Source organism: Mustela erminea, chromosome 8 (genome assembly GCF_009829155.1).
Source record: "Mustela erminea isolate mMusErm1 chromosome 8, mMusErm1.Pri, whole genome shotgun sequence".
Taxonomy (NCBI): domain Eukaryota; kingdom Metazoa; phylum Chordata; class Mammalia; order Carnivora; family Mustelidae; genus Mustela; species Mustela erminea.
In genome coordinates, this window is record NC_045621.1 from 37,756,926 (window position 1) to 37,779,592 (window position 22,667).

The window sequence follows — 22,667 nt, forward strand, 5'->3', positions numbered from 1 at the left end:
CAATTTTGGTTTTAGAACCATGGGAGCAAAATAAAAACAAAAACAAAAACTAAAACAAAACACCACAGGAGCCCCAAAGCATCTTTGTCTATGTAGCTTATATCTAACTTGTATTTATTTACAAATGTGTCTGGCATTAAGAGAGAAAAAACTTAAATACTCATTAATTCATTACATACTAATATGAACAAAGTTTTGTGAAAACCGTATTTTCTAAAACAGACAATGTCAGTGATGAGCAGCGTTATAATTTTTTTGTTGTAAACTGTTTCAATGTCAAGCTTTATTAAATAAAACAGCAGTATGACCACCGCTGCAGCTACTCTTAATCTGTGGCAACATTGTTCGAGATGTAGAATGTGTGAAACTCAGGTCCAGCTTTTTCACAAGGACTACTAAAAAGACATGTACTTGGTAAAGACAGTAAAATTAGTAACTCTGTTTAGCAAGGGCATCCTTACATAAAACTGAAATTATTTTCACTAGTAGCACTTGGCACTGAAGAATATAACAGCTACTAGCGCAACCTAGAACCACTGCTTTGATTCTCTCAAAAACGTACTAACAGTTTTACATACCACAGCTTTTGCAACATCAACAAAATTCAAACAGCAATGTAGAAAAGGAAAAACCTTACCAATTATTACTAGACTTTTGACCAATGGCTTTAATATTAGCTTTAATGTCTTTAATATTAGGGTTTCAGGAACCCCAGGCAAGCTACAGACCACAGTCTGAGAAGCACTATCACAGATCAAGGTATGCAAACATTTTTTATAAAGAGCCATAGGTATTTTGGGCTTTGCAAGCCATAGGCTCTGTTGCTTTCAACTACTCAACCCCGGCCCAAAAGCAGAACAGACAATACATAAACAAGTAAGCGTGGCTGTATTCCAATAAAACTATTAATAAACACTTCAATTTGAATTTCATTTAATTTTCACATCTCACAAAATATTACTCTTAAATTGTTTTCAGCCATTTAATGTAAAATCACTTTTAGTTCACAGGCTCTATAAAACTGAGCAGGAGGCTGAATTTGGCCCTCGGGCAGGAGTGTGCCAACTGCTGAACTGAATGGGGGAGAGAACCCAGAGCACTTCAGGGAGTCACAGGAAGATGCTGCTTTTCTTCTTTTTCTTTTTTTTAAGATTTTATTTATTTATTTGACAGACAGAGATCACAAGTAGGCACAGAGGCAGGCAGAGAGGAAGGGAAGCAGGCTCCCCGCCAAGCAGAGAGTCGGATGAGGGCATGATCCTAGAACCCTCGGATCATGACCTGAGCCGAAGGCAGACGCTTTAACCCACTGAGCCACCCAGGAGCCCCAAGATGCTGTTTCTGACTGAACTGGTCCCAAGGGGACATCGGCCCAGTTCTGGGGCTGTGAAGAGGGCTGGGGCTGAATCAGAAGTTTTTGTAAGACAGAACAAAACCTTGTTAAGTCTCATGGTGCTCAGAAGACAAAGGCCCTAGAGAGGGAGGAGGCCTGCCTCAAACATACACAGCCACTGGGTTCTACCCCCAAGACATCTGTGACATTTTCAAACTGCATAATGAATTAAGTCTAAGTAGACAGAGACTTTCAAGGGTCTCAATCAAAACCCTAGGGGGATTACAAGGCACAAAGAGGGATGAGCCACAGGTGAAATGAGTCACACAAAACTCATTCTCATCTAAACAAGCTGATGCCTGACCAGAACAAAATAATCAGCTCCTAGCCCTTTGTTTCAATACAGAAAAGGGGGAAACAACTTTACAATGGAAAGTGTTATCTGGAGTGGCTTCAGTTCTTTTATACAAAATGACTAGCACATAAACAACTACTAGATGTATGAAGAAGCAGGAAAATTAAGCAGAGGGGCAGCTGGGTGGTCCAGTCAGTCAAATGCCTGGGGTCAAGCCCTGCGTGACCTGAGTGCCAAGTTCAAGAGTGGAGACTCTTAACCAACTGAGCCATCCAGGCACCCCCAAAGAGCAAATCTTAAAAGAAGTCAGAGGAAAAAAAAAGACACTGCCTTCAAAGGGCACCAGTAAGACTTTTATAATTTTTTTTAAAACGATTTTTTAAATTTATTTGACAGACAGAGATCACAATCAGGCAGAGAGGCCGGTAGAGAGGGAGGGAAAAGCAGGCCCCCTGTTGAGCAGAGAGCCTGATGTGGGGCTCAATCCCAGGACCGTGGGATCATGACCTGAGCCGAAGGCAGAGGCTTAACCCACTGAGCCACCCAGGCGCCCCACCAGTAAGACTTTGAAACAGAAGACATCACAAAGTGCTAAAATGAGAATTTTATACCTGGGAAAAGTATCCTCAAAATTAAGGCAAATCAAGGGCTTCTCAAAAGCAAAGACAAATCATTACTAGTACTCATTTACCACAGGAAAATAGAAGTTCTCTGAAGAGAAAGGAAACAACTCTGATTAGGAGAGAAACTGCAGGAAGGAATTAAGAACACTGAAAATGGAATGTGTACATGGATGAAGGAATACAGAATATTGATAATCTAAAACAACAATGAGGTCTTACTGTGTTTATAACACATGTGTAAGTAAAACAAATTAAAACAAGAGCATGGGAGAGCCTAGGTGGCTCAGTGGATTAAAGCCTCTGCCTTCGGCTCAGGTCATGGTCTCAGGGTCCTGGGATCGAGCCCCGCATCAGACTCTCTGCTCAGCAGGGAGCGTGCTTCCCTTCCTCTCTTTCTCTCTGCGTGCCTCTCTGCCTGTCATATAAATAAATAAAATCTTAAAAAAAAAGAAAAAGAAAAAGAAAAACCAAGAGCACAAAGAATGTCAGAAGGTAAAAAGAGTGAAACTACTGTTCAGTTCTTAACACTAATTAGGATGTAATAAAGTATTAATATAAGGTAGGCTATAACAAACCAAGGACATGCATTAAAATCTCTACAGTAACCTCTAACAGACATCTACAGGGATACGTAACTAAAAAGTTAGAAGACAAAAACTGGCAAAAAGGGTGCCTCAGTGCATCAGTCAGTTAAGCACTTTCAGTTAAGCAAGTGCCTTGGACTCCCGTCCTGATCCCAGGGGATCAAGCCCCATATGTCGGGCGCCCTGCTTGATGGGGAACCTGCTTCTGCTTCTCCCTCAGCCGCTCCCCCTGCTTATGCTTCCTCTCCCTCTTTCTGCCAAATAAGTAAGAAGAAGAAAAAAAAAAGGGCGCCTGGGTGGCTCAGTGGGTTAAGCCGCTGCCTTCGGCTCAGGTCATGATCTCAGGGTCCTGGGATCGAGTCCCACATCGGGCTCTTTGCTCAGCAGGGAGCCTGCTTCCTTTCTCTCTCTGCCTGCCTCTCTGCCTACTTGTGATCTCTCTCTCTCTCTCTCTCTCTCTGTCAAATAAATAAATAAATAAAATCTTTAAAAAAAAAATAAAGACAATTAAAAAAAAAAAAAGACAAAAAAAATGACGCCATACTGTTCGTTACACATGATGGAAGAAATGCAAAATGGTATGGCTCCAATAAGGCTGATTTACAACAATCTACCCTAAACATAATGCAGGAAGAAATACGAAAGTGGTGTTTGACTGAAACACACCGAAGACTGGAAATACCTGAATGTCTGAGACATGATAAAAAAGCCATGCATCCCCACAGCAGAGCACTAAAGCAGCTCTACAGAAAGGAATCTGGTATCTCCTCTTTCCATGTGTAGCAGCTATAGGAAGGGGATCACCAAAATACTATTAAAGGCAACCTCAAGTGTATAAAGCTTACTCCTCCTATCTTAAAAAGGAAGTGTGTAGCAGATAATATGAATTTGTTTTTGTTTTAAGTAAATAACAAAAGGACAAGCCATAAAATTAACAACGGCTATTTGTGTGGGAGGAGGAAACAGGGTAAAGGGAATAGCAAAAGAAGCTGACTTCCCTAAATAAACCTCATTTGTAGACCAGACTTTCTATACCATGTAAATATCCCATAAGGATAAAATTGAAGATAAAATTTAAAAGCAACCTCTAGAAATTAAAAGAAAATCAAGCAAATGAACCAAATCAACTTGGAGGCCTGAATGAAGAGAAGGATCATTTCAAGAGACTTTAAAATACCAAAACTTGACCACAGAATGAGTCCCCAAGAAGAGCCAACAACGAAAACTTGAAAAATTAAAACTCAATAATATTACTTTTGGTGTTAAGCTGGAATTCTGTATTGTAGGAGAAAGCAAGTAAGTGACCATGTTACTATCTTTGGGAACTGAAACTTCCGGCTTGGGAGAAAGAAGATACAAAATGTAGATAAAAACCTCCCAGCCCTAAATTTAAATTAACATTGAAAGTAGAAACTCATGATTTTATTTTATTTTATTTATTTTTAAAGATTTTATCCATTCATTTGAGAGAGAGAGAGAGCACAAGTAGGTAGAGTGGTAGGCAGAGGGAGAGGGAGAAGCAGGCTCTGCTGAGCAGGAAGCCCGATATGGGACTTGATCCCAGAACCCTGGGATCATGACCTGAGCCGAAGGCAGCCGCTTAACCGACTGAGCCACCCAAGTGCCCATGATTTTATTTTAAAAGATAAAATACAGAGGCGCCTGTGTGGCTCAGTGGGTTAAGCCTCTGCCTTCGGCTCAGGTCATGATCTCAGGGTCCTAGGATGGAGCCCCGCATTGGGCTCTCTGCTCGGTGGGGAGCCTGCTTCCCCCAATCTCTCCCTCTGCCTGTAGGCAGATAAATAGGGAAAAAAAAAAGAAAAGAAAAGAAAAGAAAAGTAAAGTAAAGAAAAAAAAAGATAAAATACAATTTTTCCTAGGTTTGTTTACTACACGTACCTAGTAACAATGATCACCCCAGGGCCACTTGGGTAGCTCAGTCGGTTATCCGTCCAGACTTCTGGTTTTAACTCAGGTCGTTATATCGAGATCTCAGAATTAAGCCCCACATCACTGCCTCAGCAGAGTTGGCTTCGGATTCTTTCTCCCTTACCCTCTCCCGGCTGCGCACTAGTGCTCTCCCCTCCCCCTCAAATAAATAAAATCTTAAATAAATAAAAAAAAGAAGCCAACACAGTAGCAATGAGTAGACCTCTGCCCCAGACTATGAGCTCTAAATACTATCTCATATAAAAGAAACCAGGGTGTTCTCTGAGAAAACCCCTGATTTCAGGTATCTGAGGTGGAGGTTTTGAGCCTGATGTATCAGAAAGGAAGTCACAAAAAACTGCTAGGGATCATATCAGAAAGACTGAGAAGCCACCTCCCAAAAGATGCCATCATCCAATGACAGGACAATTTAATCATCAAAAAAATCAGTAAAATGTCTCCACTTGAAAGAGGTATTTAGAAACAACAACAATGGCACTTTGGAGGATGCAAAAACCAACTCTTTTCCAAACTGGTATGGAGAGAAATCTGTTTTCCTATACCGGCTATTCTCCTGTGTAACAAAATAGAAGGAAGGTATTCTTAATATATTTCTACTAAATTACCTCTTTTACTTCTATGCATAAATTCTGCTCATTAGATGTGAATTACTATCAGTTTATAATCCCTGTCACCTAGGCACTGAGTTTTGATGGCTTAAAGACAATCAGACTTTATGTGCCTCCTAAGTATTAGAACATACTAACACTTTTGCTTAGTCTTTCCCCTCCAAGGAAATAAAGAATAAAACTTGAATCCGAAAAAGCCTCTAGATCCAAACACCAGTTTATAAAGAAGCACACCTATACTATTTGAGAGAAGCAAACTTGATGCTCATTGGACTTACTGGACAATTACTGAAGAAATTACCACTTTATTTTTCAGGTATGATAATGGTCATGGGGGGGGAGGGGTGGTCCTATGTTTTAATGAGCATTATCTTGAGCTACATTATTAAATGTGTCTAGATAATATTATATAATGCCCGGGATTCATTTCCTACAATATGGGAGAAGGAATGTGGTAAGGGTAAAGACAAAGACTGGCCATGTAGTAGGCATCACTGAACTGGATGAGGGTGGGGGGCACTTTCTCTACAATGGTTTTATTCTATGGCTCACATTAATTCCATGTGCAATGGTCAACCCTTAATATGAATTTGATATTGATGATTTTAATACTCTTTTTTTTTTAAGAAAGATTTATTTATTTATTTGAGAGTGAGTGAGTAAGAGAGAGAGCATAAGCTGTGGGGAGAGACAGAGAGAGAGAAGCAGACTCCCAACTGAGCAGGGATACTGATGCAGGGCTCATTCCCAGGAGCCTGGGATCATGACCTGAGCAGAAGGCAGATGCTTAGCTGACTCAGCCACTCAGGTACCCCTAATGTTAATACTCTTAAAAAGTTTTTTCAAGCTTTCTCCAAGAAATAAATGAAGTGGTAAAATATGTGAATCAAATTTCTCTCAAGGGACAGACAGACACACACACACAAACTTAAGAAATGTATTAACCGATGACTATGTACAGATATTTTGATACTGATTTAAATAAGCAAAAACTGTAAATGGATTTATGAGAGGCCTAGTACATTTGCACTCTAAACAGGCAACTAGTAAAAGTAAGGATTCCTCTTAACCATGGTACTGTCTAAAATTAAAAAATTTTTGTCCTTATAGCCACAAATTCAATGACATGCAAATGAAATTACACATAGGACTGCCTTAATAACAATCTTGGGGTGGGGGGGCTGCCTGGGTGGTTCAGTGGTTTAAGCCACTGCCTTCAGCTCAGGTCATGATCTCAGGGTCCTGGGATCAAGCCCCGCATCGGGCTCTCTGCTCCGCAGGGAGCCTGTTTCCTCCTCCTCTCTCTCTCTCTCTCTCTCTCTGCCTCTCTGCCTACTTGTGATCTCTCTCTGTCAAATAAATAAAATCTTAAAAAAAAAATCTTGGAAGTGGGGAGAATGACTGAGGATATTAACTGAAACAGTAATTGCTGAGGATTAATAATTACTGATTGGTTCGTGGAGGTTATTCTACTACTATTCTCTCAACTTTTGCATGTATCTTATCTTTTTCATAAAATGTATCATGCCATTGTCCTTTTCTTAATCCTTCAATGGTTCCTGAGTTCCATTATTGGTTAAACCCATACTTGCTGCGGGCCTGCCAGGCCCTACATGACCTAGTGAGTATCTACCCTTCTCAGATTTCGTCTTCTACAACTTGGCCCTTTCCAAAGGCCCCTCTTGCTTTTCCTCCAACATGACAAGCTAATTCCCACCTCTGGTGGTGCACTTCCCCTTCCCTCAGACCTGTACAGGGTTGGTTTCCTCAATTCATTTAGGTATCCACAAATTCACCCTGCCTCAGAACAGGTTACTCTAACCAGCCTAAGTATACCCCTCCCATCAGCCAACCTACATCCTCACTTTGTTTTCCTCCACTGCATTAGCACTAACTGAAATTTTTCTGCTGGAGAACAGTCCTTTTATTGCCAGGGTCACCCTCTAGCATGGAAGTTCCGTGTGGTAAACAACTCTGGGTACTATCCTGTTCATGACTCAGGACAATCCCAGTACCTAATAAATGACACTAAGTAAGAATCCTCCTTTAAAGGTTCATGAGAACTTTGCAACAGGGTACGTTATCTGAGAGCTGAGTGTCATGGCAGCAAAAACTAAACCAAACCAAACCAAAAATACCAGCTGCTTCTTAAATTTCCTGTCAAATGCTAAGGCCAGAAACTTGAAAGGGACTTAAGCATAAATACGCATATGTGAGCATATGTCCACACATTAAAAAACAGGAACAACAACTTGGAATATTTGATGGAAAATTATATTAGCACATATCAGTGAGGTCAGAGTCAATAAACTTCAGTTAACACTTTAGAAGTGTTGAAATTAATCATGACTAAAGTCTAAAAAGAGCCAGCTGATTCTTTGGAAACTTTATCAATGAAGTTATTAAAAAAAAAACAACTGCTTAAATGTAAATTCTGTTTAAGGAAGCTAAAGATAGTATTCTATACCAGAAAGAATTTAACCGGATTTGTAATTATGCAGAAGTTATTCCTGATACAAACTGCCACTTCAAGAGTCAGTGTTTTGTCTACCATATATGACAAGATCTCTGGATCATAATATGTTAATTTGATTAAATGAGTCTAGCGACTGGTAATTCTGCTGAGAAATCTTTTCTCTCTGGCTCACTCTAAATTGACTGTCTTATGGATTAAATTTTATTATGCCACACAAAAATCAAGATTCAAATCTATGCAAATCACGCAATCAGTTGCTATAATAGAATCAATGTAATCATCTGAGATTCTTTACTATGCTAGAGCTAAACAAAGATTCAATTTTGCCATAACTCTGGATGATTTGCTAATGACTCAAATCTAGTAATCAAAAATAAAAGTACAGAAGAACCTAGAGTCTTCTTAAACGCAAGAATGAGCACAAAACCCTATTTTTTAAACAGTTTTAAGTTCATGAGAACCTCCTTATATGAAAGCCTCCTTAGAGCAATAAATAAACAGCAAAAACAGCACCCACCTAATTATTAAAGGTTTGGGGGGGGAGGGCAAATTTAAAGAGTATTCACTTACTAGCTCCACTTCCAATTGTTCTATGGAAAAGTTGTGACATCCGGGGACCGAGAGGGCCAAAGAGATGAGGAGGAAGACCCCTGGCCTCTAACAAAGCTAAAGAAAAAAGAAAGGCATGAGGAATAGTTGAATTGTAAATGCAGTTGATATTACATAAAAATTTCAAGCAACTGATTCATCTCACACGTAATGTTACTCCCCCCCCCTTTTTTTTAAAGAGAAACTACATCAAACTTTTCAGACCACTCTTAGATATTAATTAATATAAGTCACAACACCCAAGTGCTAGTTTGAAGGAATGTTAAGGTTTTATGGAGATACTAAATATCAGTGCCAGAGGGGACTGTAAAAATGATCAAAGAAAAACCCAGAGTAAGTATTTACTTTTAAGAAATTATAGGTTAAGCACCCTTGTTGCTTTCCCGCTGATACTGGTCATGAGATCTTCTAAAAAACATATGGAAAAATTATTTTTTATCAGGTCCAAAAGGTGAGAAAAAAATGTGTTCACAAGACTTCTAGTTGAAAAGAGACTGCTGTAAGTTACTTTAGGAACTTAAAAGCAATGTGAAAGTGCTTTCTAAATAATGTTTCTCAGAAGCCTCACACTGGGGATCTATCATACAAACCAACTGTGTGAACACAATAATAATACATCTCTACCACCACCCATTTGTAAAGAGCATACAAATGATATAAGGCTGCTTTTTTAAAAGCACACCATTAAAATACATGGTGTTTAGGTATACACTTACATTCATTTTAAAATAGGTGACCAAGAACACAAAAGAATACAGCAAAAGCACCCCACTGGGATGCTTTACCGTTAGCGGATACCAGAGAACAACATTTTAAGCTATCCCCTTTTCAAGACCTTCCTAAATCCTTACCAACTATACAAGCAACTGTAATGGAGAACATTTTAAAAACAAAAAACACATATATTATCAGATTTTGTCTAAACAGTAAAAATAGAGAGCCAGATCATCTTCCAAATCCAAATCATCACAAATAAGTTTAAGTACAGGCATTGCTAGATTATGTTTCAATGAGCTTATCTGAATTAATTTTAACAAAGAACAGAAGTCACAGGCAGCCTATGATAATGGTTTCTTGTAAGCTCATTAACTGTCTTTACCTTGTAATCGTCCCATCTCAGAATCATCGGATTCACTCTCCCCAGAGGTGGTCATGCCCACGGCCCCTGCAACAGAACTAGAGGCTTCAAAAGTGGGGGAGAAAACAAGGTGAGGGTTAGGAGAGGAGCAGTCAAACTCATTATGTCTGGTTTACCTTAAAAAATAAATAAAGAGCAGAGTTTTACAGACCACCACCAACAAAGGCAGCAATTAAATGTGTCTCCCCGTTGCACACTCAGCTCTTACAGATTTCACCCTGTAGCTTCAATGAACAAAAGGATGGCTCAACTATCTTAAGAGTTCAACAAGCATAAAAATACAAGCTTTACATTCCTTCCATACATGGCTCTGACAGATTCCTCATGCCTCTGAAACTATTCCTCTTGTCCTGAAATCATGTACCAAAAGTCCATGAAGATCACACTGCCAAAACCACCATGAGGTTGAATAGATGGGGAATTAGTCACAATCAGAACAGAAAGCAAAACTGACATCTGGGGGCGACGTTCCAAGCAGACGAGTGTCTTCTTCAGTTGGCCTGACTTCACTTCTCGGCTGCAGTCTTGACAACAATCACTCGGACGTTTTCTCTAAGAGCACGCAGATGATACCCTTCTTATTTCCAGGGTAAAATATGGAAGATATACATCACGACCAACAGCAAAGCAGTTTAGGACAAAATAGAGGACAACTAGGATGTCAAAACCAATGCAGAAAAAAAGAGTTCAGATTTAGAAGGATTCTACTACCCAAAAAGCTAACTTGAGCAGTAATTCAGCCTAAGCAAAGAGAGGCTGATTCTATTGTGAACCTGACCAGATGAAACGATATTCCTCTAAAACCAGCAGTTTTGCTGTTCCTCCTCTCAGTGTCCGCTGAGTCTTTAAGCATTTATTCTATACAACTAACCTGTGTATGACAACATTATCCACAATACCCTAAGCCCTGACAGAAGATCAGCCCAGAACATTTTTTATTGTTACAAGTACATGGATAATGGATGTGAATTTACAGAGCTTTTCTGAAGAGATGCTAATATACGAGCCACCAACTGTAAATTTTCTTAATTTTCTTCACATCTCATTAAGTATCTTCTACGATTTCACTGGGATTTTTAAAAAATTCGCATTAAAAACGTATGGCTTAAACAGGAGTCAGTTAACTATGGTCTACAGGCCAAATTCAATCCGGCACATCATTTTGTCAATAACAAAATAACATTTCTTTAAAACACAGCCAAACTCATTGTTTTACACATTTTCTGTTGCTGCTTTCCTGCTACAACCACCGAGCTGGGTTGTTAGTTCCAACAGAGCCTGCAGGAAGCCTAAAACATCAACTATTTGGCCCTTTACAGGAAAGATTAGTTCCCTGGTTTATATTCACAGGTTAGCAAGAAATACTAATATTAAAGTGTATCAGAGTTTAACAAAATCCACACTTCTGGGGAAGAAAAAAGAGTAACCTGCACTCTGGAATGCTACTTACACACTGCATTTACGAAATGCTTACCATCTGCAAGCTGTGTCTATTTCCTTACGACCATATAGGGAGGCTGCTCAGCTTTTTCACACTCGTGAGGTTAACTGAGGCCTTGTGACTTTCAGTGTACTTAGTTGCCCAAGGTTGACTGGCTACCCTCAGAGATCAGAGATCTGAGCCCCAGTGGTCTGACTTTTCATCAGTTGTACTCAAATACTGTACTCTAATGGCCCCTTAAATATATTCTTCAGTACTAAATATATTCTTCAGTACTAATTTTTCATTCTAGTACAGCTGCTTCTTCACATTAAACAGAAATCTTAACAAATACTGTTATTAAGGTTCCGATTATGACTGAATTCGTTAAAGTGACTCTTAAACTTGCTTTTAAACTCTTCCAATTATGTGCAGAGAAAATACAAAGGCTTAACAAATCAAGTCACTGTTTTTTTTTTTTTTTTAAAGTACCCTCTGGCACCACATCTTTTTTAAGGAAACAAAGCAAGGCAAAACAAAATTTCACTTGGGAAGGTAATGCTGAGTTTTTTCAGTTTATGTATTAGAGGGTCACCATAAGGAGGGGCAAGGATATTCTGATTTTTCATGGAGGTGGAGAGCTTGTTTTGACAGAAATCAGTCACTGAACCCCTAGAAAAAAATCTTTCACCACCCCACTGATGGCGAACAGTAATCATCTGTCTACTATAGTTCCCTGTAGTATTACAGAATTAGATAAACCAAACTAGCCTCCCCCGTGAGTGGCGGTTTGTAAAGTGATGCAGGTAAGGAAGTGTTATCAGCCAACAGGAGTCAGTGATAAAATTCTTTAGTCAGCGCGTCAAACCTCCCTGGGCAGCTTGCAGAAGACCTGTCCTGACACAAATATAAACCTAAGATTACCAAGCAGAGAAAATGTGATGCCAGATTTTTCAGAGGTGTCAATCTTTATCATGTTGTTGTTTAAACCACTACCTCCCCCACCTAGTCTTTAGCATATCTTCAGGGTACCATGCAAGATAGTTTCTAATACACAGCTGAATTAAAACTATGGGAAAAATATTTAAATTAGAACGTAAGAAATTTATCACAGAACCCCACATCTTTGTACCTTAACCAATGAGGCTCCTTACGCAGAAAGACAATAAAATATCAGAATGCTGATAAAATTCAAATTCACTGAACAGGAACCTTTTCCAGATCCCTAAAGGCAATCAGTAGCAGGACTTTTCAGGAGTATAACGAAAACATTTGAGCAAGGCCAAAATAATAACTGTTAGTAATGTAATTATGCCTTACATGGGCCCTGGTATCAGGTGATACAGACACATCTAATTTTTAGGGATTCCAAACAAAAGTAGTTAGGGAGATAAAAAACTGACAGAACTGGGGTTGCTTTCTTTTTTAAAACTCACCCTATTCATTTCCTGTGAAATTAAGATTCTCAGCGCAAAATTAGGTGTCAGAACATAGGCTATTTTTCCCTGCCATCTGACTGTTTTGCAGGTATAAGGAAGAATACTTGATTTCTCACTTTAGAGTCTCTAGTATTTATAAGACTTTACCAGCACTATGAAGAGGTACACAGTTCTGATAAAAGTCCAAAACTAGGCCCCCAACTCATGGGAAAATGTGATGAGCACTTTACTTTCAACTCCAAGAGCTAGCATCTCTCTTCTACGAAAAACGAGGGAAGTGGCTCCAAATATAAGTAGATTTCAAGGTGACCAAACAGGTACACCGTTATCAGCCAGTTTTCCTAAGTGTGAACAATACTGGCAAAGTCAGGGTGATGGGAGTAGGTCTGCCGAAGGTGGAGCAATGCTTAAACACTACATGTACAAAAAGCAGTAAGCTTATTTCAATGACTTCACTGGAATAGGTCAGGAAAATGGTATTTCCAAAAATAAATAACACTGGGGAAAAAAACAACCATAAAAACACTGAGAGATTAAATCAACCTCTTTCAATTAATAAAAACATTATTTCAAAATAAATGTTTCCAATAGAGTGTTACATCAACTCTTTAAGAGCTGTCTTTGAAAAGATGCTTGCCAAGAGATGCTCTAAGTTATTACCACCATCAGTTTATACTCCACACTAAAGGGTTTTATTTCTCTTTAAATTCCAATTGTACATATGGAAAAACAAAAGCACATCACACAGAAGAACTTCATGCCCAGTTAATAAGGAATCTGCTTCTTCCCGCAGCACTCCTTCAGTGGGCTGGCAGAGAGGATGCTCATGGCACCTAGAAGGCATCCTGCTTCCAAAGCAAAACCAAGCAGTGCTGTGTGGTTCGTGTTCTCTTTCCCCTGAACGTGGAAAATACTGAGATCATAGCACGACTTCCACTCTCAAAGACAAGGAACATAAGCATTTACGAGGCAGGCTTATGGACCTAATCCCCTGAAACTTTTATCCTCTTACGTAAATACACCACAGATCAAAACTTCACACAGTGCCCCTCATCCTGCCTGTCAGTGGTACCATGTGAGATTATCTCTGGGACTGTTTGGGATGCGGAAGGACAAAGCCATCAGAAAGGCACCCCTCTTTTTCGAAAATCTGGATTTCAGAGTCCCACAGCCAGGGGCACTCCCACAACCTTAACCACTATGTGCCTCAGTTTTCCCTCATTGTTAAAGAGGAGGAGAACAGTAGTCACACCTCAGCATCTTGTTTTGAACATTAAATGAGAGTATATGTAAAGTGCTTAATACTGTGTCTGCAGCAGTGTATACTCTACAAACGCTAGCTCCAATAATCACTGTCATGGGTCCACTTTAACACACTCGGCAGCTCCACTTCTGTCCTCCATGTAGGAACTTCCCTACTTCCATAGGCAGACTTGAAATAAAACATTAAAACACTGAGAAGCATAGCCTGTGTGGCATCAAGAGCTTCGGTGATTTGTATGTGCAATGGGCTGTGGTTTCCCTCAAACTTAACCCTTCTGCTAAACTATTCTTTAAAAAAAAGTGCATGAAAAATGTCCCCTCTCACCAGAAGAGATGGTTCAAGTTCGCCATGCCACTTAACACACAAAACCAAGACAGACAGTGGTAAAACTGTTAAGCTGGACAGAACGCTGAGACAAGCAGCACAAAACATGAACAGTGGTGGGCAAACTAGAACCTTCCTGGCCAACTAGGGCATAGGCTCCACCACAGGCATGAAAGAAAACTAGCACACACGCCAATCTTAGGTGAGAGCACTGTTAAAGTAAGAACATACCTACACCTAAGGCCATATGTATCATTCTGAAAAAAGGGACTCATCACACCCATGCTCATAACGAAGTAATGACCTGTAACATCTTCCCATCTGTTCTTTATGTTGGAGAGAAATACTTAGGACAAGCTACATTTTAAAACCTGTTGGCGACAATTAACTTCTAGAGTATTAGCCTTCTTTTCTTCTTGGTGACAGATACATTTTTAAAGCTGAAATGAGTGGGGGAGCAGCCTTATTTTTGTTGTGCTAAAATATCAAGTAGAATAAAAGTAAGCCCATAAAAACATAAATGGCATTCTTAGAGTTCCTTTTGAGCAGAACACTTACTACTTTTTAGGGGTTACAACATTCTCCATTAAAACTTACACATGTATGAAGAAGCAATAAGCCATATCCTTACTTTCTTATTACGAACTTAAATTTTCATTGTGCAACTACTGTATATCAGCACTGATACAGAAGAACCTTCACAGAAAGTGACGTTATTTCCTAAAATCCCTCTGAATGTAGTTAGTACAAACTTGGACTTGGAAAAGAATTAAAAAAGAAAACCGAATGAATCCAACTCATCAAAAACCAAACCTATAAAGTAAAACAAAGGAGAACACGTTTATCTGATGGTAATATCAAGTATATCTCTGTCTCCTCTCTTGTCTTATAACGGCTATGCCTGCAAGGTAATTTCTCTCTCAACAAATCATTAAGATACATAAATGCATTTTAGGGCTAAGACATGCCAATCTACCTGCGGCTCCTTGGGGAGTTTCATCTGTCCGTGCAGCTGAAGAATTCACGGTCTCCTGGCTGCTTTCAGGGTCCGCCATTTTCTCCTGTCGACGAGCTTCAGCTGCTCCTCTTTTGCCCAGGCCAGAGCCTCGCCGACTGCAACAGAAAGATGCCATCACAGGCAGCACTACCAGTGACCAGGAGCAATGTCCATGCAGCACAAAGCTCCAATGCATGGAGCACAAAGCCAGTTTCTTCTTTTTCCATAGAAATTGTTGCAAAAAATCATTATGGGTAACAACCAAGACTTTGTATATTTAAAATTCTTCCAAGTTACACTGCATTCACAATACATGCTTTTGTGGTGCTATGAGCTGTTGTCATCTTTACAAGGCAGAAATGATTTTTCAGCACTTCAATTAAATGGAAAAGTGACTCCTACTGAAAGAATTCAACTCACTTAAAACAGATCCCCACTTCCAGGCTAAATAGTGGATCAATATACAAGCGACGCTTGACAATGCAGGGGGAGGGGGGAAGAAGAGAAAAAGATGTGAGAAATTATCACTTAAATTCCAGATAACTTAAATAAACAAAAAAAGAACTACCCTAACAATGAACAAGAGATCCGTCCTTTAGAATAAAAAATTAAAGATTTAACATTTATAAACACATAGAGATTACACTGAGGAAGAAACTGGTTTAGGACTGAGGCACAGTGTAATATGGAAAGAATAATGATCAGTTATTTCTCACAAAGCAGATTACATTTTACTGATGATGAGCTTTTCTATTTTAATAAAGAAATCAGTAAGCAAATCAGGTAAAAACAGAAGATTTCCCCAAATTATTGTAACTTGGTATTGTTTAAATAGCAGGCCTCCAAATTAGGAAATGAAAAACACACTACTAAGGAAATGTTTTAGACCAAAGTCAAACTGCAGTGGAACTAGACGCTGGCCAGAAAACAATGAGGAAGCAACAGGCATAAGTAACACATAAATGAAGGCTCTGAATTACCAGAGAGTACTAGAAGAGTCTGTTCTTCCAAGTAGTAAAAAATCCTCCCTAAATAGGGATTTGTTTAGCCAATCTTTTCTTCTACGGAAACAGCTCACTCCAGACCCAATTTACCAAGCTACAAATTAGTGGGCTTCAAATTAATTCATCTACTTAACATTCAATTTGCATAACCCATGTGACACACACTGTGCTCCACAGTTTGATGTCCTCAAGGAGTATTAGTCTAAAGAGAGATGAAGACACGGCTGCAGCAGGCTGGAAAAGCACTAAAGTTAAGACAAATTGCCACTAATACAGAAAATTTTGAGATAAAGAGCATTTCTGGCAGGCGGCTAATAGCTGGTATACAGAATAACCATGTAAACTGTAAGTAATTTCACGTATGCTAACACAGTGGTCATGAGGAGGAAGGCGGCAGGCAGCAGACAACCATGGGACACTAGATTACCTGACTTTGCATCAACTTAAAATTAATTTCAACCCCAGTTAATTTGGTTTATATCTCAGATTATCAACTCTGGGGAAGCCACATTCAAAAATCTAGCCCCAAATTTTTGGCTCTCAGGGTTCTCATATAATTATTGCCAAGAACCCACAGAAGCAAACAGGTATACTAATCCAGATATTTTATTTTTATTTTTTTAAGATTTTTTAAAAAATTTATTTATTTGACAGAGGTCACAAGTAGCAGAAAGGCAGGCAGAGAGAACGGAGGAAGCAGGCTCCCTGCTTGAGCAAGGAGCCCGATGTGGGGCTCGATCCCAGGACCCTGGGATCATGACCTGAGCCGAAGGCAGAGGCTTTAACCCACTGAGCCACTCAGGCGCCTCTACTAACTCCAGATATTTTAAACGGCATTTTAAACAATCCAGATAGAACCAGAAAATAACTGAAAAAGTAGAGATTTAAGTGCCACGAGTCCTTTTCTTATGACCTGCAATTAGTTACTCTGTTTCCTTGTGCCACTACCATATTTGTCACCAAGAGAGGTCATTGTGGCTCATCTTAGAGAAACAACAGAAGAGTTAAAACCTTCCAGTTCACCTGAGTTAGAGTAGGGAAAAGGCAAACTGAAACCATTTGCCCTCATCACTGTTATCTGGGCACATTTAGAAGAACAAACTACATATAAAAGAGGAGTAAGTCCAACGCAGCTGCCAATAACTAGCTGCACAAAGGCATTTGAGCAACTGACCATGCGTGAAAAGGTGAGGAAATTATTAAGAAAAAAAAATGTTGACCAAAGATTCTCAATCAGTTAATAAAAGAATGTGAAATAACACACTGTATCATATCAAAGGTAGTTGGTTTTCTGAAAATGAGATCCAAACCAGCAACTGGGAAAATGGGAACTGAAGACATGAAAGCAGACACATGACACCCACATTCCTCTGCAAGGGGTAGGTGTTGTAATACAAAATGAAAATGAAGTACATCTCTCCCCCTGATCCATTAAACTCAAGTGATGCCAACACTCTGAGAAACTAATTAGGCAATATTACAACCATTAAAACAGGCATCCCTTTTGGTCCATTAATCACACTATTGGGAAATTTAGCTACCTCTGAAAAATAACCCCAATCTCCATTAAGATGCTCATTAGAGATTTACTGGCCAACTGGAACTCTGAAAACAATGAAATGTCCAATAGCTGGCAGTAACTCTGTGAAAATAACATAGCAACAGAGGAAATGGTAGAGGGTAAGAGTGTTATCAAAAAACTGCATGATTAATACTTATCAAAAACATGTACATCAACACTGGGGAAGAATTCAATTATATTGGTAAGTTTCTTTACTACTCAATTTTCAAGTGAAAATTTCAGTAATTTTTGAAAACTCAGAAAGGTAAGGATTCTAATGAAAGCTGAATAGAAGATAACAAACTGGCTCGTAAACTGGAAAAACCAATGTGTTACCTGGCACTAGCACAGGAGCCCGTGGTCTTTTGGCGTGTGCTCCGCCTCAAACTGGGGAGCTCAGCAGGTGGGGATTCACTGCGCTTCTTGGTAGATTTTCTTAAACCTATACACGTGAAATGCAAAAGTGCATTTTTTTAAAAAGAAATTATCATAAAGTAAAAATTACACAGTTCTTCAGGTCAAAAATCCATTGCATCTTCCACGGGCTCTCTAGCACTCTGCTAGATTTCTGTCGCAGTGTGCCTTTACTTACCCAATCCACCCTGGCAAGGTTAATATGGAACTCGGAGTTCCCCGTCATGATAAACTTGGCAAACCCCACCTGGGTTCAACCTTGACTCGAACTATCCCACACTGTGAAGGACAGTCGTCCTCTTCTCATACATGCCCTTTAACCATTCCTATCATCTCTACTCCTCCACTAATAAAGCCAAGACTTTTTTTTAAATTTACTATATATTTCAGGATCTTACTAAATTTAACAAATGTTCCATTTTTCATTTTCATTCATTAGCATATTAACATTGTCTTTAAGCTGTCTCTTTTATCTAGTTTATATAAAATTCATCAAGTAAGACTATGAAAGAACAAAATGCTTTCTTTTCTTCACACCACCCCATCAACAAGGAAAACATACTTGAGGTGAAGGTTATGAGAATGTCCAATGTACAGATAACTGAATAATTAAGGGAAAAAGCCATAAAAGCACACCTTACATGTTATTCTGGAAGCTAAAACCAGTTTCTTCATAGGATTAACACTCTAAAAAGGTACAGCAATTAAGTCTATTACTATTTCATAAACAATGCGGAGGCCATCAACCATCATTCACCCTACCACTCGCCCAAACAATGTTACTGTACATGATAATATACTGGGTGGTGTGTTCTAGCTACACAAAGACTTCCAACAGTGAAAGGTGTCCAAGTGAAAAAGCTTATTTCCAGAACTACAGCGTCACCTTAAAATGTGAGCGTTTCCTTAATCAGACACTAATTACACAGTAGTAACAATTCTCCGGGTCACTTGTTACCCCACACCCAGGAACTTTGTTTTTAAAGATTTTATTTCTTTGAGAGAGGACAAATGGGAGGGATGGGTTGCAGCAATGGGAAAGGGAGAAGCAGACAGACACCCGATACGATGCACAGGGAGCCCAAAGCGGGGCTTGATCTGAGGACCCTGAGATCACGACCTAAGCCAAAGGCAGACATTTAACCTACTGAGCCACCCAGGTGCTCTCTGTCCAGAGAACTTTTAACTTTTGACCATTCTACTGCTTCAAAGCAAAATAAAAGAAATTCCTTACTCTTGATTTTGTTAAAAACACCAGTAAAGGGTATGGGTAAGAGGTGGTAAAAAAAGATTCTAGACATCTTCATGATCCTTTAGACAATAAATTTTAAACTTAAGTTCATTCAACTTGGGATGGTCCCTATATCCTATATACATAATGGAAGCTGCTAAGTGAAAAACACACTGTTAAGGACTCTTTAAATACCAAACAGAAGCTTACAGTTTATAGCTTCTTTATAAGACAAAAATCTGCAGACAGGCATTACCATTCAGAAATCTGAACCACACCTTCCAGCCTTCCCCCAACCCCCACAAAGTAAATTTTGGGAAAGGTTTATCTAGACTCCTCAAAAGGCATAAAAGGAACAAAAATGAAACTTTAAGGGGGAGAGATATCGGCCTAAGGGTTTCTTAAATTTCAATTTTGCTTTTAGATTGATTTACTACGCAGTTTATCACCAGAATTACTTAATGTGATCCCAAATCAATGCCCAATACCCCACGTGATTTTATCTTTGTCTGGACACATATACATCCTGTCACCTGAAAGATAAACATGGCATGTAGACAGATTATAGGACTAGCTTAATATGTTCAACCAATTGGCATCACTATTTTTTAGTATCTGAAGAATTCTGAAGTTATTTTAAATTATGTTCCAGAAAACATTAAATTATACTTACCTATTTGAACTGTTCAACAAAGTTAGAATAGCTTTAAAAACAATTCATAGAAAAAACCGTGAGTGCATGTTACATTAAAACACTCGACAATGTTCTCACCTATAAAGCACTTTAAAAACCCCTGTATTGTTGTCACGAATATTAGTTTATGTGACACTCAGCTAAATGTCTTCACATATACCATGACACGGTATTGGACACTAGCAAAAATGTTTATACTTATTCAGTGACATTCAAAATAGAATAACTAAACATACTGTGGGCTCCTGCCATACTACTTATTAGGGGACAGTATACATTTTGACCAAACTTCTATCCTTTCACTACTCATATACTATTTTATACTTCAGTATTTAACTTTCTTTATAACAATTTCATTCAAGGGGCGCCTGGGTGGCTCAGCTGGTTAAGCGAGTGCCTTTGGCTCGGGTCATGATCCTTGAGTCCTGGGATCGAGTCCCATATCGGGCTCCCAGCTCCATGGGGAGTCTGCTTCTCCCTCTGACCTCCCCTTTCATGCTCTCTCTAATAAATAAATAAAATCTTTAAAAAATAAATAAATAAAACAATTTCATTCAGAGGTCATTTCCTTATGATAAAATATACTTACTTTAAATATATGAGGCTCAATATGGACTTGAACAAATATACTGACCCGTATAACCAACATCACCACAATCAGGTCAGGACCACTGCCATCACTTCGTGCCCCTCACAGTTGATCCCCTCACCCACACTTCATGCCTCTGGAAATCACTCATCTGTCTGTCGTTCTTGCCTCTTCTAGAATTTCATACGAATGGGAGTCATACAGTGTTCTGGAGATTTCATGTTGCTGCAGAGATTCACAGTCCATTCCTTTCTAGCGTGGAGAAGTATTCCTTTGAATGGATGTGCTACAGTCTCTGTCTACTGTTGGTGTTAAAACTTAAGAGAAATATCCTAAATAAAATACGGAAAAGTAGAGGGCACCTGGGTGGCACAGTCAAGTAGGAGTCCAGCTCGTTGTTTCAGCTCAGGCAGTGATCTCAGGGTCTGGAGATCGAGCCCCACATTGGGCTCTGCACTCAATGCTAGAGACTCTCCCTCTCTCCCTCCACCCCACCCCACTGTACTCTCTCTCTGGAATAATTAAGTAAATCTTAAAAAATAAACAAAAAGCAGGACCAAGGAGAACCAAAACAACAAAGTAGATTAAAAATATTTTTAACTGCCATTATAATCACGCTGCAATGTAAAATGATTAGCAGAGTATCTATCTGACACGACTCCAATTAGCTTGATAAACTAGGAGACATAAGCCCAAATATTTTGTTTCCTGAAAGGCAATCCCATGATAAAGGAGCTTCTACATGTCATGTTCTATAGTGGAAAACAGGTTTCCCTATTTGTAACACTACCTGAAGCAAGAATGGAAGATAAAACTAGCTCTTTTACATGTATATCTGCTCCAAAAACTGGAACAGGGAAATACCAAACATGTGGTAAAGACTGGTAATTACTAACTTATCAGTATTTCTAAGTCAAGTCAAACGTTGGAAGAACTCAATACATTCTTCCAAAGTCTAAAACATTCTTTAGGAGATTACAAATGTCAAACTTTCTGGGAGCAAGCTCTGCCTAGAGAATGGGGCGAGGTTAACCTTCTTTTGGCCGTTCAGCTGCCGATGCCAGAACATACTGTATTCACGATTTTAGACTGGTTCTAGTTTTCTTTTTTTTTTTTTTTTTTTTTTTTTTTTTTAAAGATTTTATTTATTTATTTGACAGAGAGAGATTACAAGTAGGCAGAGAGAGAGAGAGGAGGAAGCAGGCTCCCTGCTGAGCAGAGAGCCCGATGCGGGACTCGATCCCAGGACCCTGAGATCATGACCTGAGCCGAAGGCAGCGGCTTAACCCACTGAGCCACCCAGGCGCCCTAGACTGGTTCTAGTTTTCAAAAGCACTTCCAGATACAAAGTTATGATAATTCTTATTTTTCAGACATAAAACTATTAACTGACTTGCTTAAAGGTACATACCCCAGACAAACCACACAATTCTTCAGTTTATTTTAAAGCAGAACAGGGGCTACTACATTATCAATATACTTATGGCCAAAGTTTAAACTGGGCCTTACAAGTTCAATTAGAAAATGTTAAAACTTCATGTAAAAACACTGTAGTTTTGTAGAATCAGAATGTATCTCCTCCCATTCTACTGGTCAAGTAAGGGTTATTTCAATGAAAGAGGAAACAATGTAAGTAGAAACCAACAACCTCACTGAAAATGAATTAAAGTTCACGTGCAGGAGAACGCAGGCATATATGCGCGTCCACGCACACACAGAGGCATTAATGTAGCAAAAACTGCATTTATCATTTGTTTTTATGAGGCCACTCTGAGAAGCATCCAGAATAGCACTGGTCAGATTAATATACTAATGTCCAATGTGTAATCAAGCCAGGTATAAATGTAGACATACTTTCACCAAAGCTCTTGACATTATTTTGGTATGAAAGAATATATGCTCTTGGGGCGCCTGCGTGGCTCAGTGGGTTAAAGCCTCTGCCTTCGGCTCAGGTCATGATCCCAGGGTCCTGGGATTGAGCCCAGCATTGGGCTCTCTGCTTGGCGGCGAGCCTGATTCCCCTCCTCTCTCTGTCTGCCTCTCTGCCTACTTGT

At 39.3% G+C, this 22,667-nt stretch overlaps 1 protein-coding gene across 17 annotated transcripts in view; it reads right to left on the reverse strand.

Moving 5' to 3' along the window:
- The window catches only part of TRIP12 (thyroid hormone receptor interactor 12), a 147,421-nt gene that overhangs the window by 51,772 nt on the left and 72,982 nt on the right, over positions 1-22,667 (reverse strand). For all 17 annotated transcript variants that reach the window (XM_032355070.1, XM_032355069.1, XM_032355067.1 and 14 more), the window contains 4 exons: positions 18,022-18,127; positions 15,100-15,236; positions 9,638-9,721; positions 8,500-8,595 (listed from right to left, as the gene is read on the reverse strand). In XM_032355070.1, coding sequence (XP_032210961.1) covers positions 8,500-8,595; positions 9,638-9,721; positions 15,100-15,236; positions 18,022-18,127 — 423 coding nt within the window. The remainder of the gene's footprint in view (positions 1-8,499; positions 8,596-9,637; positions 9,722-15,099; positions 15,237-18,021; positions 18,128-22,667) is intronic.